The following is a 17,807-nucleotide window of genomic DNA, read 5'->3' on the forward strand; positions in this document are numbered from 1 at the left end:
GGTCTGGTCATAGGTTGCTACTGCTGGCATTGCTGCTGGGAGCCCGCTGGGGGCCTTGGTCTTTCCTACAGGCTACATCTGTCCTTGCTTATATGCTCATTTGCGATGGAAACTACTACTAGACTGTCTACTTAGCCAGCCCCTCCCTGGGAACGTTTACCCCGTCGTGTGCAGGTTATGGCCAAGGCGGTTACAGGGGGTCATGCTTGAATGTGTAGCACCAACCTTGGCTACAGCTAACTGGTCTGGAAGTAAACACATGATCCAAACTGGATCAGTCAGTTCCTTCCCGGGAATCTCAATTTGGTAAAGAGAGAGAGAGAGAGAGAGAGAGAGAGAGCGCACACAAGGGCCTTCTCTTTCACAATGGCTGAATCAGTGACATGCACTCGAAGCTCTCTGGGGAGTCTATTTTCACTTACATTGTCTGGGAAAGAGGGAAAGCCTGTACATAGACACACACAGCAAAGAGCAAAGATGAGAGATGAAGTTGGAGTCATGTTAATGTGTACCCTGAAAAGTAGGCCCTCAACCTCCAGCTGCTGTGTTTCCCCACAATTCCCTGATTCTTATTCCTACTGATGCTGGAATTCCATGACACACCCCAGGATCCTTCCAATAAATGGTCTTTTGTTGCTTAAGCTAGCCAGGCTTATTTACTCCAGAAGAACCTTAGCCAACTGTGATACTGTGATTTATAATGAGAAATATATACCTGGTTTTGTCTCCCTTCCTGGCAAAGAGCTCTTAAAAAACCCTTGGAATTTCCTAAGTGAAGAGAACAGAAAGGTATGTCTTTTGCTATATTAATGATGTGACCTTTGGAAAACACCTGAGGCATGGGGTGTGGGGGGAGGGGGCAGGCTGCCTAGAGAACAACCCTGTGATTAGAGGGTTGGAATTTTCAGTTCTTACCCCTTGACCTCTGGAGAGGGGAGAGGGGTTGAAGGTTGAGTACACCAATGGCCAGTGACCTAGTCAATCATGCCTATATAATGATGCCTCCATAAAAACCCAAAAGGCCAGCGTTGGAAGAGCTTCCGGGTCGGTGAACATGCAGACAGCTGGGGAGAGTGGCTCGCTGGGAGAAGCTCCTCACCCTTTCCCCAGGCCTTGCCCTATGCACCGCTTCCATCTGGCTATTCATCCTGAGTTATATCCTTTTATAATAAACCAGTGATCTACTGAGTAAATTATTTACTTTCAGTTCTGTGAACCACTGTAGCAGATTAATCCAATCCAAGCTGGGTATCGTGGGAACCTCTGATCTATAGCGTGGTTGGTCAGAAGTACAGGTAACAGGCACCTGGGTTTGCATTTGGCATCTAATGAGGAAGGGGGACAGTCTTATGGGACTGAGCCCTCAACTTGTGGGATCTGACGCTATGTCCAGGTAGATCAGAAATGTCAGAAGTGAGTTAATTGCTCGGAGGCGTGGAAAAAACACACATCAGAAATGGTGTCATATTGAACCAACCAATACACCTTGTTTTAAAACCCTTGAACCCATTACAGACCTTTCTAGGTGGCCACATTAGTTTTACTTTATTTTATTATTACTTTTTTAAGTAGGCTCTGTGCCCAGTGTGGAGCCCAACTTGGGGCTCTAACTCGCCACCCTGAGATCAAGGCCTAAGCTGAGATCAAGAGTTGGATGCTTAACTTACTAAGCCAGGCACCCCTCATTAGTTTTATTTAAAATTCATTCAGTTCTACCCATATCCCCCCTCACTGAGCTCATTAGTAATGCACAGTTAAAATTTTGCCTTTTAAATCTTTCCATTCCTTTTGCATCAGCTTTCCTTTAGAATCTCTGTTCACAGCATATTTTCCTTCTCTGTGTCTTTTGAAACGTGTCTTCCTCACGTCTATAGGCCATATGTGGCCATGCCCAAGAGCAGACACAGAGCAGGATTCCCCTCTCCCAAGCCCTGCTTCCCTTCTGTTCTGACATTGAGGTCCAGTGAAGACTGCGTGAGATGCTGGCTTCAAGGTGAATGAGATTTCCAGCTGACTTCTGGACAATTATTTTTTTTTCCTCCTAAGCAGTTTAGTGCTGTCATTCTGGATGTCTGTGATGCGTGACTGACTCCTGCCAACACACAGCATTTCCACTGGTGTGAATCTTTTTGAAGCCTAGTGTAACAATAGACTGAACACACTTCAAAGATACTTTATACACCTGCCACCAGATGGTGGGATGGGCGGGAAGACAATGTAGATCTTTAAGTTGGACATCCTAGTTTCATTGGAAGCTGAGGAAGAGGACTGTACATGGGGAAAACAGTCTCTAAATCCTTTCAGGCCATGCTAGGAAGCTGGTGGGGAAGGAGTCTCTGCTGAGGGGAGCACAGGACCTTTGAATGGAAAGAATGCCCTATCAAAAGGCATGTTGTGAACATAAAAGAGGGATGGGTAAAAATGTCTGCAGCCAAAGATAATCTAGGAAAATTATGTGAGTTCTGTAATCACAAAGTGAAAAGAACCACAAAACAGAAAAATAGCTTGGAGGATGGGAATATTAAAAAAAAAAAAAGACATTAAGGGACGCCTGGGTGGCTCAGTCAGTTAAGCATCTGCCTTCGGCTCAGGTCATGATCTCAGGGTCCTGGGATCGAGCCCTGCATCAGGCTCCCTGCTCCGCAGGGAGTCTGCTTCTTCCTCTGCCTTTCCTTGTGCACTCTCTCTGCCTCAAATAAATAAACAAAATCTTAAAAAAAAAAAAAAGACGTTAACAAGGTAGCAAGAGGGGAATGGTATATCTGCAGAGTAGAATTCCATAGTTATTGAAAGTGACCTTATAAAATTACATAAATGAAAATATTGCACAGCTTACTAGGCTTAAAAGCAGGTTACAAACACTATATTCTGTTAGGAGATACACACATATATACTTCTGGAAAGATACATAGTACCAGTGCTTCTTATACTTTAATATGCATACAAATCTGCATATTGATCAAATCGAGGGGTCTGGTTAAAGCTCAGATTCTGATTCTGTTGGTCTGGAGTGGGGGTGAAGCCAGAGCTGCTGGTGTATGGGCCAGGGTAGAGGCCAGGGTATGAACAGTGGTGTTTAATGGGTGACTGCTCTTTCCTTCTTCACTCAATTTCTATCTATTTCTAATTAACTTGAGTTTAAAAATGAAAATTAATGGGCATGTGTTATTTTTATAATGAGACAACCACATTAATTTATTTTAAAGACAGAAAAGAGGGGAAGCAGAGCGAGATGCGGCGGGAGACTCGAGGGGAGCCAGTGTAAACCCAGGCAAAGGAGGGAATGTGCGTCCGAGAGAAGGCGGGGCACGGGGAGCCCGGGGCACCTCTGCTGATGGTCTGTAAGAGAATCCTAAGGCCAGAACGAGTGGGAGAAGGCAGACTTGCTTGGATCTGCCGTATAAACAGACATAGGTGACATGGAAAAAGAAGAAAATGGAGTGCAGGGACGGGTGCAGACATGAGCTGGAAGATGGGTGTCAGGGCGCAGGTGGCCGGCCCTGCCAGGTGCCCACAGAAGTCCAGCTGGCCCATGCTACCTCTGAGACTAAAGGGCTTGGGAGAAGGCTTGTCCTGACCCCTCCAGCTTGACGGAACAAGGAGTGGAATCTGCACACAACTAACAGAGAGCTAACAGAAAATTGTAGAAAGGCAGGCCATAGGTTATGCCTAAATCCAGAATGCAATGAGCTGCATCACTCCCAGGAGTGTAGGGTGAGGGGCTCTCAAGACCGTCACTAAACAAAGCTGGGCTCCCCATCTCACTGGGCTTGGGTAGGGCCTCTGCCCCAAGACATCTGCACAGAGAAGAAGCATTTCCTGCTTGCAAAGGATCCAGCCTAAGCCCTAGCCCCAAGAAGGCACTCGCTGTCTTTGGTGGCGACAACAGAAGTGACAATGGTGAGTGGTCAGGGCCCTGTTATTGGACACAAAACAATGAGTGATGAGCCACAGATTCCACAAGGTGCCATCACCACAGAGGGGGGTGAAATTCAGGTGTTTCCCATTCCTTAACCAACACTGAGGACTGATCAAGGGTGGCAGGTGCTATTTATTATCAGTCACTATTCATTGCTTGGCAACCCTAAAACAGATAATCGGAATCACACAGTGACATCCACACACCATCCAGGAGTTAACCTAAGTCACCAACACAAGGCGGCTGGGAGAGAGCCATCCAGACAGAAGCCTGCCCTCTGCTGGACATAATGATGACAACTTGGATGAAAGGGGAAGGAAAAGAAGTCTCAGATCAGAGAGAAATCCTGGCTACCGCCAAGACCCCACAAACATAACGGGGGAACACAGGAACTTACAGAAGGGTCAATGGATGTAGGGGTATATCATCTCCAGATGTCGATAGTATTTAATGAACTCTGAACAAAAAATCACTAAATGCCACTTAGAACAATACCCTGCAGCTTTCTCCCCTTTCCCTCAACCCTTTGTGGGGCTTTCCCCTAGCTCCGTTCTCCCTCCTCGGATCACTCTTACATTCACTGAGAAATCGAAGCCTTTTCTGTAAAGCCTATTTAGAGAGTTGTTTGACCAAAGGAGATTTGAAATACCAGTTCACAAGAGGCCTGTCAGGACCAGGAGGCACCAGGAGGACTTGGCAGATGGTGTCTCCTACCTCCTACTCCCTGGTTCAACCCCAGAGGTGGCCACATCTCCACACACCTCACCTGTTTCCCTCACTCTCTCTCTCTGCCATCAGAGGGGTGTTCTGTTCTATTTCTTGCACATGTGATACAACTCTACCTTACCTTGAGCCTTCCTCCGTCCCTCCCTCAAATTAATCTTTTTTTTTCAAAGATTTTATTTATTTATTTGAGAGAGAGAGAGAGTGAGAGCAAGCACAAGCAGGGGGAGCAGGAGAGGGAGAGGCAGGACCGATGCAGGACTCGATCCCAGGACCCTGAGATCATGACCCAAGCCGAAGGCAGACGCTTAACCAACTGAGCCACCCAGGCGCCCCTCCTCAAATTATTCTTAAGCCATCCTCTACGACATTATCTAAGCCTCTCTGTTTCTAATACTTACAATGTCTCAGAATCAGGTTTGCAGGCTTGTGGGGCAATCACTACCTGTTAGCTCTAAAACCACCTCTTCTATAAAACTAGACCATTTAGTTGTAGTATTCTAGCATTTAGTGAACAGGTCTCAAATAGCTTAAATGTTGTGCCTGACTATTCAGCCTCTTTCTACATTGAAAGTTCTAGGCTTTCTTCTGTCTAATTTTGTGTGCAGGCTACTCCATTCTGTGATCAGTTTAAGAGTGCTCTATGGCTCAGTTCTGGTTTTAAGTGAGGTGTGAGATTCACATTAGAAAGTGAACAAGGTAATTCCATATCCCAGGCAGCCCTTGTAAAGCACAGGATCTTTAAATGCTTCCTGAACACAAGCATTTAAAGATCCTGAACCCAGTTGAGAAAGCTTGTCTAGTGATTTTTAGAAAAGGACATACACTGTTATCCATACTGTTTTACATAAGCCAAATCTCAAAAAAAAAAAAAAAGAAAATCCTGAAGCCTCCAGTTATGGGATGAATAAGTCACAGGAATAAAAGGTCCAACATAGGGAATAGTCAGTGGTATTGTAACAGTGCTGTAGGGTGACAGATGGGAGCTACGCAGGTGGTGAGCACAGCAAAATGTACAGACTTGTCCAATCCTTATGTCATACACCTGAAACATTGTGTCGACTGTACTTCAATTAAAAAAACAAACTAAAGCCTACTTTTTTTTTTCTGAAGATCTAATTGGCTTTAAGTGTTTCATTAGTCAGGCAGAGTTCCATCTAGCAAGTAGAGAGGAGCTCCTGAAGCCTACCTTTCCAAGCACTGATATTAAAAAATAATTTTGACTCCTTTTTAATTTTTAAAAAGCCTAACGTATGGTAACTTCCTCTTCTTATTAAACCGAGTACACCTCTGATACTGTGATATAACAAGAAATATCTATTTGGTCTTCACTCCGCCTTCTTAGCATGAGCTCCTAAAATCCTTGGAATTTCTGAGTGAAAGGGGTGAGAGTTACATCTTCTGTTATTCATAAGGAGCCTCTTTCATCCACACCTCAGTTTATGCTAATGAAGCATCCTCTCTGAGGATGGGGTTGGTTGCCAGGGGAACCAACCAGAGGGTTGGAACTTTCAGCCCCGCCTCCAACCTCCAATGGCCAATGACCACTGATTTCATCAATTGATCCTATACAATGGAACCCCCCCTAAAAATCCTCAACAATGAAGTTCAGAGAAATTCTGGGCTGGTGAAGACATAAAGGTGCGGGGAAGGGGATGCACCTGGGAAAGCATGGAAGTTCTGAGCAGATGCCCCTATTCCTGCCCATGCATCTCTTCCATTTGGCTGTTTCTGAGTTGTTCCTTTATAATCAACTGGTAACATTAAGTTTCTTGCACATGTGAATCAACTTTACTGTAGCTTCAAGTTCTGTAAGTTCTAGCAAATTACTGAACATGAGGAGGGGATCATGGGAACCTCAGATTTATAGTTAGCTGGTCAGAATTACCAGAGGCCTAGACTTGGGACTGTCTAAAGTAGGGGCAGTCCTGGGACACTGAGACCTTAATGTCTGGTGTCTGGCACTCTGGAAAATGTCAGAATCGCCTGCTGTGAGGGAAACCTCCCCACCCCCACATTTAGTGTTAGAAGCTTTGTGAGTAAAAACCAGTTCACGGTAGCATGGAACTCCATTTGGTGTGTGATGACTCAGGTCCATCGTGATGAATATCTGTGCTTAAGTGCTTTTATGGCACCAAGGTGTCCTCGGGGATTACTAAATAAGATAGGGCTGTCTACCACGCCGTGGCCTCAGCTTACTACTTAAAAAAAAAAAAACAAAAAACACCTTAATTCTGTGAGCTCCTCCCTCTGTTCTATAGGACTCTGAATGTATTGTTTTTAGAAGTGCTTCCCCAGTCTTTCCCTTAGGCTGTCCACTTGCTAGTTTGCAGTAAGGATAAAGCTGATGCCCCAAATGACCAGTAATCCTAGATGGATATGTAATTCCAAGTCTCTAGACTCTGGCCTCAAAGTGGCTCCATGCTGGGCACACTGACATAGCTTTACGTCAGCAAGGTATGGAATTTTTTTACTTTATTTCATTTTATTTACTTTTTATTTATGCTCAAAGAAAGTGCAATAATGAAACTTACTAACAAGAAAGTTTCATGAGCAAAGAAAATACCAGTGAAGACATAAACGGTTAGGGATACCATTGGGGAACAAGAACTGGGCACTTTGACGCGCGTTAAATAAGGTCACATCTAAGGCACACTCATCTATAGAATAAGGGTCAAAGCTTTCCTAAAATAAAGTACTGAATGGTGTTATTCCTATTATATCCTATATCCCAGAATTTCTTTCATTAATTTCTCAGCTCTGGATATCCAAAAATGTCAGTGAAAGTGATCTGAAACGAGTCACAACTATTTTTCTCAAGGCACTGAATCCATTCTCCATACTGCAGCCTGACCTGATTTTCTCCATCAGCTGCTGCCCTGCTCTGGGACTCCTGCTGCTTCCACAATGGGTACTGATTAGAGTCTAAAGTCTTGGGCTGGCTGGCAAACACCCCAACAGCTTGGTCCACATGTTCTCTGCCAAACTAACCCTCCACTCGGCCTTCCTCTCCTTCTGTCCTCAGCCCCGCCACACACACCGTCCCTGGAACACCACCAGCCCGGGCTGCCCCGAGACCTTGAAGTTGTATCCTCTGCCCGGATTCCTTCTCCTCCACACCTGCCACTGGAAGTCTTCCAAAACCTCCAACTCCATCCCCTCCAAGGGCTCAGGAGGCTCTTCTATTCTCCTAGGCCTGCTCCCTCCCTCCCTGCCTCCCACCTCCCCCTCCCACCTAATTTCTTGTATTAACACTCCACAGTCAGGGCTGTTCAGGAATCATTTCCTCTGTCAGACCTGGAGGCCCTGGAGGGTGCTCTGCCTTCCCCATACCTCGCAGCACAGCAGCTGAGACGTGATGGAAAGGGGAAGAGACCACAAGCCTTGTGCATGGAAACCATGCCAGCCCTCCCCACCGCCCCCCGCACCCCGCCCCCACGAATCTCGAGATCTTTGCATACTCACGGTTTCCACAGTTGAGACCACCAAGCCCAAATGGGCAACTGCAAGTCAACAGAGAAAAAGAATGAGAATTAGTTTCAACAATCAAAAGAAATAACTGAGGCAATCTATCCAAGTAACTTCTAGGTAAGGTTTCTAACAAATTCATCAGAATAAATGAGCGTGGAGCCTACCTCATACAGGTTTCATTTTCGAGTCTATATCCATCTTCACATGCTGAAAGAGAAAAAGGAATATCTATGAATATGTCCCTTGACCTCCCTTGGCCCAAACTGACAGTTATTAGACACCAGCCATCTTCAAGTCCACAAGAATATTCTAGAACCAGAAGCCTACAAACAGCTTTAGAATTATCCATAACTTGCCAGCTCAACTGTTAATTTTTTTAAAAGATTTTATTTATTTATTTATTTGAGAAAGAGAGAAACAGCATGAGCAGGGGGAGAGGGGGAGGGAGAAGCAGGCTTCCGGCTGAGCAGGGAGCCCTATGCGGGGCTCAATCCCAGGACCCTGGGATCATGACCTGAGCTGAAGGCAGACGCTTAATGACTGAGCCACCTGGGCGCCCCTTTTAAGTTTTTTTTTTTTAAGATTTTATTTATATCACAAAATTTTCTTAACCTTTTATTGGCTCTCAGTTTCCCATCTATATTAAGAAAAAGATCATGATAGCAATAGTAATATCTACCTTATGGTTTCTTGGAGGCAATTATGTAAAATAAGACATGTAAATGGCTTAGCACAGTGCCTGGCACATAGTTAGCACCAAATAAATGATTATAGTTATAATTATTATCTAACACATGCAATTCTCTTTGGAAGTTCTCTGTGGCCCCTGGGTAACATCCTTCCATATACACAAAGACAAATGCTTTACCTGCTTTAACGTAGGTCAAACCTTTAACCTGCTATTGGCCCCAACGGCCCCTTCCAACAGGAAGTAGAGCTGTGATATCCTCTGGGACATGGTCCGGTGGGTGCCTCAGTTTTCATAGAATGCTCACCCTATCTATAGCCTGTGCAGGGGATTCTGGACCTATCTAGGTGAGTGCTAATCAGCACAGCACCCAAGAACGGAACTTGGAACCCTCTGGTGGTGCTGCTGATGGACTGGAGGGCTGTGGTCCAGCCATTCCTGTGGGTCAGCAGTTTCTGAATTTATTTGATCACAGAACACTTTCAACACTACAATAAGCTGACAGAACGGCATGAGCTATAATGCATGCTTGGATGAAAGCAGACAATAAAAAATGGCCTCATCGTCAAATTCATCGCTGCAAGAAGTGAGAGAAATTTGATTCATGAATAATGTACATGCACACTGCATAAAAGATCACAGATAAGAAAAGGTACACAGCATAGAGCAGCGATCCCCAGACAGCACACATGCCGACGGTGGGATGTGAATGTCGGCAGCATGCTCGGCTCGGGGCGGGGGGCGGGGGGGGGCGCACACCCTGGGGGCTGGGACAGGAGCTCTCTCTTCCACGTCCCGCATCCTCTGCTACGGATTAGTGCATGATAATATTAACTGATGTAGATGTGCTCACTGCTGTTCTTCCTTCTATGTTTAATGTTGGATGCTACATTTTTCTAGCATCTCTTTTGTTGTCAGAGGGTACTGACATATCACTAGAGTTGATTGAAACAGTTCAGAAAACACTGCTCTTGATAGTCTGCACTTCCCTTCCAGCAGCTCACTTAGAGCTGGAAACCTGGCCCGCACTGTTGTGGCTCCGCAGAAGCGCTTTTCCTGAGCCACAGTCTCTTAAATGAAGGGCTATTCTAAGCAGCAGTGCTGGGAAAGTCCCTGGGACTTAGTGCAGGCCGCCATGGACCCCACTGCCACAATACCACTCAGTAACCTCTCAGGGAGGATGCCCCACAGAAATTCCTCTTGGGCCTTGGGTCCTAAAAAGATGGGGATGCTTCTAAACAACTGTACTTTATTTTATGGACCCTGGCTCTTTTTAAAACCATATTTCTTTCTTTGTCTCAGTATCCAAGAAGCTCAGAGCTGGAGTGAGTGGCCTGCCTTTAGCAAACACGTGGACCTTATAGCCTACCTTTCTGTATTTTTTGCAACAAAGTAGGGCAAAATCATATCCCATTTAGGGAAGGAGGAACGAGGCACCCTCCCACACCTTTGACATGTTTGAGACTGCTGCTGGCCTTACTCAGGTGGGGCTCCTCTGAGGAACAAGCTGAGCACTCCTGCTTCCCTCGGTGTGGAAAACACTGGGCCCAGGCTGTCCTCATGCTACAGCGGTTTGTGGGAGCCGGGGAGCCAGCCCTGGGTGCCCCACGGCTCAGTCTGCAGGCAGCTTCCCAGGGACGGCTGGCATCCCTGTGACTCATCCCCATCCATCTCGGCACCGAGGCAGGCTGATGTCACACCAGTCTGTTCTATTCTGAACACTTCTTCCTGGAAATGTTTTTACATCAGATCGACCCACCCAACCCCCATCTGCTGGGTGGGAGCTTTCCACCCCGTGGCTGTCATCCTGCCAGACGGAACGTCCATCTGTCATCCTGCCCGCGAGCTGACGGGCCGGGCTGTTTTCACTTGGCTTCGGAAGGGGCCTGACTTCCTGGTGTAACAATACTTCTTTACTTCAAATGGGCTTGTTCGGTCATTAGTCAAAGACAGCGTGCCACCACGGGCCTGGTGCTGTCCTGGGGGTTCTTGGAGGGAAAGCTCATCAGAAGACTCCAGTGTACCTTAGGTTCCAGCTCCTCTTCTCCACACACTGGCAGGACTGTGACCCGTGGGGCACTGAAGACAAGATGAGTATAGCAACAGCCAGTCTTTGTGCCCAGACCGCGCTTCCCCTACTGACATGGAACACAAGCCAATGCAAGTCTTCTAGCCTTTTTGATAAAATAAGTGGTGGAGTCTTCAAGACTCATTTTGTTCCCAAGACCTGCCACTCTTGTCCTATCATATTTGCTGCCCTGCCATCCATTTGTTAATTCGACAGACATTTGTTAAAGCCCACAATGTGCTAAGCATATTCTAGACACAGGTGTGGCTTTCAAGGCATTTGCAGCCTGGTGAGAGAAAGAGGCCTGCATGATGGAAGGAAGCTAAGACACCTGTGGGAAGGACACCTACTTTAATTTTATATGACGCTTTGCAAGTCTGGTAAAGACACCGCGAAGCTCTTTTATGTGAAACACTAACGAGTGAATATATGTGTACAACAGAGAACAATATAGGCTCGCTGACGTACAGCTTTAGAAAACTTACCCACATACCCCTATCCCCCATTTAGACTGAGCACTGACCTCAGATTTGAGGTGTCCAAAAGGGGACTTATTTTAAATACCCCTTGGTATTGCTCCAGCACCAATGGCCAGAAGATGTCACTGCAACCCATCAGAACCCAGCCAACAGGGCTGCGGCCCGAAGAGCTGCCAATTCCATTCATCAGAGGCCTGATGGCCACAGATGAAAGTCTAACCAACAAGGATACTACAGAAATGAGGCTTAGCAGGGCCTTGGCAACAAGCCCGAGAGCCAACCAAGGTATCCTCATGCTGCATCTTGGGTCCTTACTTGATCAACATAAGGTTGCCGGAGGCTGTCATTGCATTTGAAAAGTCTTGGACAGTCTTGCTATGGCTAATGCTAGTCTGCAAGTGAGACAAGTAAGAAATCGCTGACTTGGAAACAGAGGCAAGTGGCTGGGGCCACCAGAGCAGAGGTGGCAGGGCCGTTCTCGAGGCTGTCTGAGACTCCAGGGACTCAGTGTACTGGGGCCACCACTCCCATGGGCCCCACTTCTACCCACCCTGCCTTCCCTCCTGCCAGCTCTCCAGCACCCCAGCACATGGATTTAGCAGAGGTCACCTTCCCACATGAAGCAGGGCTCAACGCCCCAGTCTCCAAGAAGAGCAAGGAATACTTTACATTAAACCAGGTGAGATGGAACTAGGAATCTTCTGTGCATCAAAGGGGCAGACTGACATGCACTGATCAACGCTGTGAGGTCACCATGCCTCAGGACTGCTGGCCCGCACACGGGGTCAGAGCCCAGTGCAGGGCCGGCGTGCAGAGCAGAGGTCCGTACTTCCAAAGCCATTGTGTGCAAACCTGAGTCAGGAGGTCTAAAGCTCAGGACGACCACACGGCCCTGAGATGTATTTTTACCCTCTCCTAATGGAGCCAGTCTCTACTGGGAGGTCCTGATAGCAAGAACTGGCATGTCACCTTTCCCTAGTATGTGACTTTCACTCAGGGTCCAGTACATCTGTCCCCAGCAGGCGCTGGCCAAGCAGGAAGCCTGTGCCGTAGACACTCCCATGTGGTACAATATGCTGCCAGCTACATGAGGGCCTTGGGATTGCTCGTTTTTCTGGGGATTACAAATTCCAGCAGCCTTTTATGAGGCAGGGACGCGGCGCGCTGGACTTGAGTGAATTTTACTTTATAGCAGCATTCTGGCCGTGCACTCACAGAGCACCCTTTATTTCAAACTGAATGAATTTAAGTCTCACCTAAACGGTTAGCAGAATTAGGTTTCTCCCCTTACACCCTTCATGAAACCTTTAAACCTGGAACTCACTAATTCAGCCCTGTCCTGGGTGAAAAGCAAGGGTCGATGCTGATGGCTTACAAAGCACCTCCCTATACACGGCCTTCCTCAATTCCTAGAATGTCCAAGGGAGCACCACTATACCCATTTTGCAGAAGAAGAAAAACAGGCTCAAGCAAAGCAAAGTGTCTGGCCCAGGAAGATACATGATCCGTGAGGTAGAGTCGGACTCTGACTCTCCTAAGCCTCAGCAGGACTTTGTCCATGAGGCCACAGCTGCCTCTAAAAGGGACAGGCTTGGTGCGCCTGGGTGGCTCAGTTGGTTGAGTGTCTGCCTTCGGCTCAGGTCATGAGCCCAGGGTCCTGGGATCGAGCCCCGCATCGGGCTCCCTGCTCCGCGGGAAGCCTGCTTCTCCCTCTCCCACTCCCCCTGCTTGTGTTCCCTCTCTCGCTGTGTCTCTCTGTCAAATAAATAAATAAAATCTTTACAAAAATATAATAAAATAAAAAAATAAATAAAAGGACAGGCCTGACTCCGTGCTTGGGTTTCCATTTTCAAAGATCAGCAGACAACAGAATCAAGTTTTGGGAATTAAAACAATAATTTTCCTAACTTCTCTCAGTGAAGTTAGGCATGGGCATTCCCATTCTGTCTTCTTTTCCTCTGAACGTGAAGGGCCAGACCAGGGTGCACTAGTCAGAGATAATGCTATTGTTCTACAGAGATAATAGACGCAATCCTGCTGTGGGCAACATGACAAGAACAAATTAGCCCCAGTTTGGAACAGTCACACCTAGAGCAGAGAGCTTGGGGCAGAGAAAAGCATCTTCCCCGCGCCGGGACAGGCCACAGAAGCCCCGAGAACTTGCTGGTACCTCGGCAGGAGTGGTCCATCTTGTTGAACTGGAAGTAGCCCGACTTGCACTGGCACAGGGCGACCCCGTCCAGGTCGGTGCAGATGGAGGTCTCCTTGTCACATTCCGGAGTCTTCCGCTTGCACAAGCTGCCCGCTAGAATGGAAAAACAAGATGGTGACATAAAATCTTCTCCATTTCAAACCCGAAGATGAATGAACTTTCTATTTAAAGAGGCTCTGAGAATAGTTTCCAAAAAGCCTGCCTGGTGCAAGACTCCTTTCAGAAGCCCCCTTGGAGCCCCCTCCACCATTCCTTCCCTGGCCCAGCCCCCAGGCCCCCAGACCCCCAAGCATGCCGTGGGACAGAGAACCCAGACAGAAGAAAGAGTGTGCTGTCCCCGGCTCCAGCATCCACGGCAACCTCGGCCCTGGATGCCGTGCTGTCTGCCGTGGCTTCATGCTAAAGCGCCGCAGCGGGGAGCCAGCACAAAGCCGGGAAATGTCACCATACCCTGCTTAGGACTTGGTGAGGCTCAGACCTGTCTCCACTGGAGGGTGTGTCTGGGTCTGCTCTGAGTCTGCAGCCTAAAGGGAGGCCGTGCACTCCCGAGACAGGGTAACCTGCCGCCCACAGAGGGATTCCCAGGGTCGGCGCGGCAGATCATCTGCTGCCCCAGCATGATGTTCTTTAATTGTGTTTCCTGGCTGTCTCCCCGCTACACTGGCAGTTTTGGGGGGACTTCTTCATCTCGGGGGCTCCATCACCTTGCCCAGAGATGGTGACACACGGCGCTCAGTACATGCGCTGAAGGCGCTGTCGGGCGGTCAGTCTACTAGGCTATCACCACAGAAGGCGGGTGTGGGCAGAGGGGTGTCTCTTTCAGGCTTGCTACCTCCTTCCCTTTAGGGCCTGACTTTCTACATGTAAATCTACTTGGCTTGTCCAGCTCTGGGCACGTGAGCCATGCTCCTGTCGTGGGTGACAAAGAAGTATTTCCTTATTATCAAAAAGCATTCATTGTTGAGCATGTGGCCCTCTCTGAGGCTGTATACAGCAGACCCTCCCTGAGGCTGCATACAGTAGACCCTCTCTGTATATACACAAGAGACCTGACTAGGGTACGCTTACTATCTAAGACAGGCCCGACAAAAAGACACATGTAAATGGGGTACACAGGAGAACAAAAATAGGCAACTAACTGGATAGTGAACACTAACGTCTTTACAGCAGGGGAAAGAGGAAGGCAACACTGAGATTTGCTCTCGCTGCCGGGAGGTTAAGAGCAAGTTTGCAACTAGGAGAGGCCACCAAAGGGCAATGTGTGTATATGGGGCAGGGAGGCATGTCTCCCCTCTCCCCCCTTAAGGAAGACACCAATGTATGCAAAAACCAGGAGTCAGCTCTTATCATGGCACAGCGGCCCCCACCGTAGTGATGTGAGCTGACACCCACACGGGGTCCCCGCCTCTGCCTCCTTTTCTGAGTCCCGAGGGCTTGGCGCCTGCCGCACAGCCTGGTCACAGGGAGGTAAGTTTAGGACACAGCTTTGGTTTTCAACACTGCATTTCCTGTCTTTATCATTGGAAGCTGGCGTGCTAAAGCAGAACTCTATTTGTGTGTGTGATAGAATTTCCTTTGTTTATTGTGAAAAGTTGGTATTTAAGAGAGAAAAATTAAGAAAATGGAAAACCTCACCAGGCTTGCTGCAAAGCTGGCACTGCAGGGGGACCAACCCCCCCTCTGCCCCTCCTCTAAACTTTTTGAAGGCTTTGCCAGTCCTCAAGCTTTAATATAAAGAAACACTTCTGGGGCAAAAGGCTAGTGCTGGCCTTGTCCAGCAGCCGGCCTGAGTTGCCTGGCCTGATTAGATATTTTCTGGAAGCCAATGTCACATTTTCCTTCCATCCTGCCCATTAATCCAGCCTGCTGGCAAATACTACTCGCCTGCTAAAGCAACCCTTCCCTGCACAGAAGCAAGGAAAGTTGGCCTTGCCTCTGCAACAGAGGAGTTGCTATCCTAAAAATCCTTAGAGAACATTCCATCACAAATCCACCAAAGGCAACCACGTATAATCCCATTTTCATTTTAAGCCTGGCAATGTGATTGTTCTACATCCACAATTCCCATGGTCGTTCCTGGGCATAACATCCGCCAGACAGACAATGAGAACTTATGTAAACCCAAGGCTGAGACACTCCCTGGGGGATTGCCAAAGACTCTAAGCCTCCGGAGGCATGAGAACTGCAGTTCTTTGGAAGGTGAGGAAGTGGAGGGTCCAGTAGCCCAGTGGGAACACCCAGGTGTCAGAACATGACAGCCCCTGCTTATCAGAGCCACCTCTCTCACGCTCAGAAAGGGAGGCAAGACAGAGCTGGGTATGGACAAGAACCTGGAGAAGAACCGGGAGCAAAAACAGAAAAGTGAGCCTGTTTTCAGCCAAGATGCATGGCTGCCTTTGTTTTCAAGAGCTCTGAAAAGGGAGGTACAGAATGGGGACCAGCACATGTCAGGGCAGGGGAGCAGATGAGAAATCTCTGGCCCTTCCTCTTAATTTTGCTCTGAACCTAACACTGCTCTGAGAAAATAAATAAAGAAAATCTTAAAAAACAAAATAAATGGGGCGCCTGGGTGGCTCAGTCAGTTAAGCGTCTGCCTTTGGCTCGGGTCATGATCTCAGGGTCCTGGGATCGAATCCTGCATCAGGCTCCCTGCTCCGGGTGGGGGGGCCTGCTTCTCCCTCTCCCACTCCCCCTGCTTGTGTTCCCTCTCTCACTGCGTCTATCTCTGTCAACTAAATAAATAAAAAATCTTTAAAAAACAAAACAAAACAAAGAATGGGACCTCGGCAAGGAAGCAAGGAAGCCAGGAAGCCAGGGGCTTCCCCATAGGCCACAACAAAGCAGTAGAAAGAATGGGGTCGGAGAGTGGGCACGGCTACTTCCGAGCAGGATCTTACCAATCCAAGTATGTGGCCACTTGATTTGCAACACATGAAATGCATTCACTAGGGACATAAAAGTAACCTGGTACAGTGTTGACCGCATAGGATGTACTAAGTATTTAGTGAATTGGAAGGTCCCCTTCTTACTCACTAGGGAGGAAAAACTGGGACCTTTGAATCACTGGCAAGAGAAACAAAGTAAAATCAAAGAGCTCTTGCCTCAAAGTTGAGAGCACAGTATAATGGGGCATAAACTTTTTAGTTAATTCCCCAGTGATGCTAAATGACATCCACTTCAGTTCCAGAAAGCTTAGCTTTTTTCCCCCCAGATGAATAACTTAGCCTTACAATGAGCTAAAGCTACAGCATCTATGCTAGGGTACATGGTTAACCCCAGCTCCCAGGCTCTGCAGTGCACAGGGCCGTGAGGAGAGCCCTGTGGGATCAGCACTCAGAAAGCCCTGAGCCACTGGGAATGTCCTGGATCTTCCAGCGGATACAGCACCAAACCTGCTCCCTGCACTTCCATCAGTGTCTGGACACCCGATGGGGAGGCTCACAGATTCTACATCCTTCGCTAGTCCTGACTATGTAGCACAATTTGCTAACCGGAGCTCACTTTGATTACTGAGGAGACAGCAGCAGGAATAAGCCCCCTTTTAATTCTAGCTAAGTTTTCCCATCCCAGAGGCAAAACTTCCTTTCCAAGACCCAAATTTGCCTTGTGAAGTCATTGTCTATAATCCCCTTTTTATCTGCTTCATACATAGATGAACAAGAAAAGGGAAATCGTCATGAATGGCACCGTGAGTAGAGTCTGGCCTACATCATTCTTATTTCCGTGCATTGATAATTTGCAAACAAACACACAAGATGGGTAACACTGTCCATGGTTTTTTGTTTTGTTTTGTTTTGTTTGTTACATGATGAAGATTTGGGGTATTAATAAGCATGTATATTCTGTGTGTGACTTTGTCTCCCCAGAGAGAGCTGGAACTCTCCAAGATCAAGAAGAATGATTTCATTACATCAGCTCCTGTATCCCTTCCCACACCAATGAAGTCCAGGAGAAAAGGAGAGGCAGTGTGCCAAAGACCAGGTGACTTTAAGGCTGCGTGTGTGTGTGTGTGTGTGTGTGTGTATGTGTGCATGTACATGTGCACAAAGGTACAGACACATGAAGGCCTTTCGCTTGACACACATTTCTTTTCTTTTTCTTTTTCTTTTTTAAAGTAGGCTCCACACCCAGTATGGAGCCCAACACGGGGCTTGAACTCATGCCCCTGAGATCGAGACCTGAGCTGAGATCAAGAGTCGGATGTTCAACCGACTGAGCCACCCAAGTGCCTCTCGCTTAACACCCAT

The 17,807-nt window shown here is 47.6% G+C and overlaps 1 protein-coding gene across 1 annotated transcript in view; it reads right to left on the minus strand.

Moving 5' to 3' along the window:
* Positions 1-17,807, minus strand: part of HEG1 (heart development protein with EGF like domains 1) — a 95,054-nt gene that overhangs the window by 20,353 nt on the left and 56,894 nt on the right. The window contains exons 14-16 of the mRNA XM_025875586.2: positions 13,519-13,653; positions 8,278-8,320; positions 8,108-8,145 (exon numbers count right to left, since the gene is read on the minus strand). Coding sequence (XP_025731371.2) covers positions 8,108-8,145; positions 8,278-8,320; positions 13,519-13,653 — 216 coding nt within the window. The remainder of the gene's footprint in view (positions 1-8,107; positions 8,146-8,277; positions 8,321-13,518; positions 13,654-17,807) is intronic.

The sequence above is a fragment of the Callorhinus ursinus genome, unplaced genomic scaffold, assembly GCF_003265705.2.
Source record: "Callorhinus ursinus isolate GAN/ISIS: 27379988/994484 unplaced genomic scaffold, GSC_fseal_2.0 scaffold1, whole genome shotgun sequence".
NCBI classification, from domain to species: domain Eukaryota; kingdom Metazoa; phylum Chordata; class Mammalia; order Carnivora; family Otariidae; genus Callorhinus; species Callorhinus ursinus.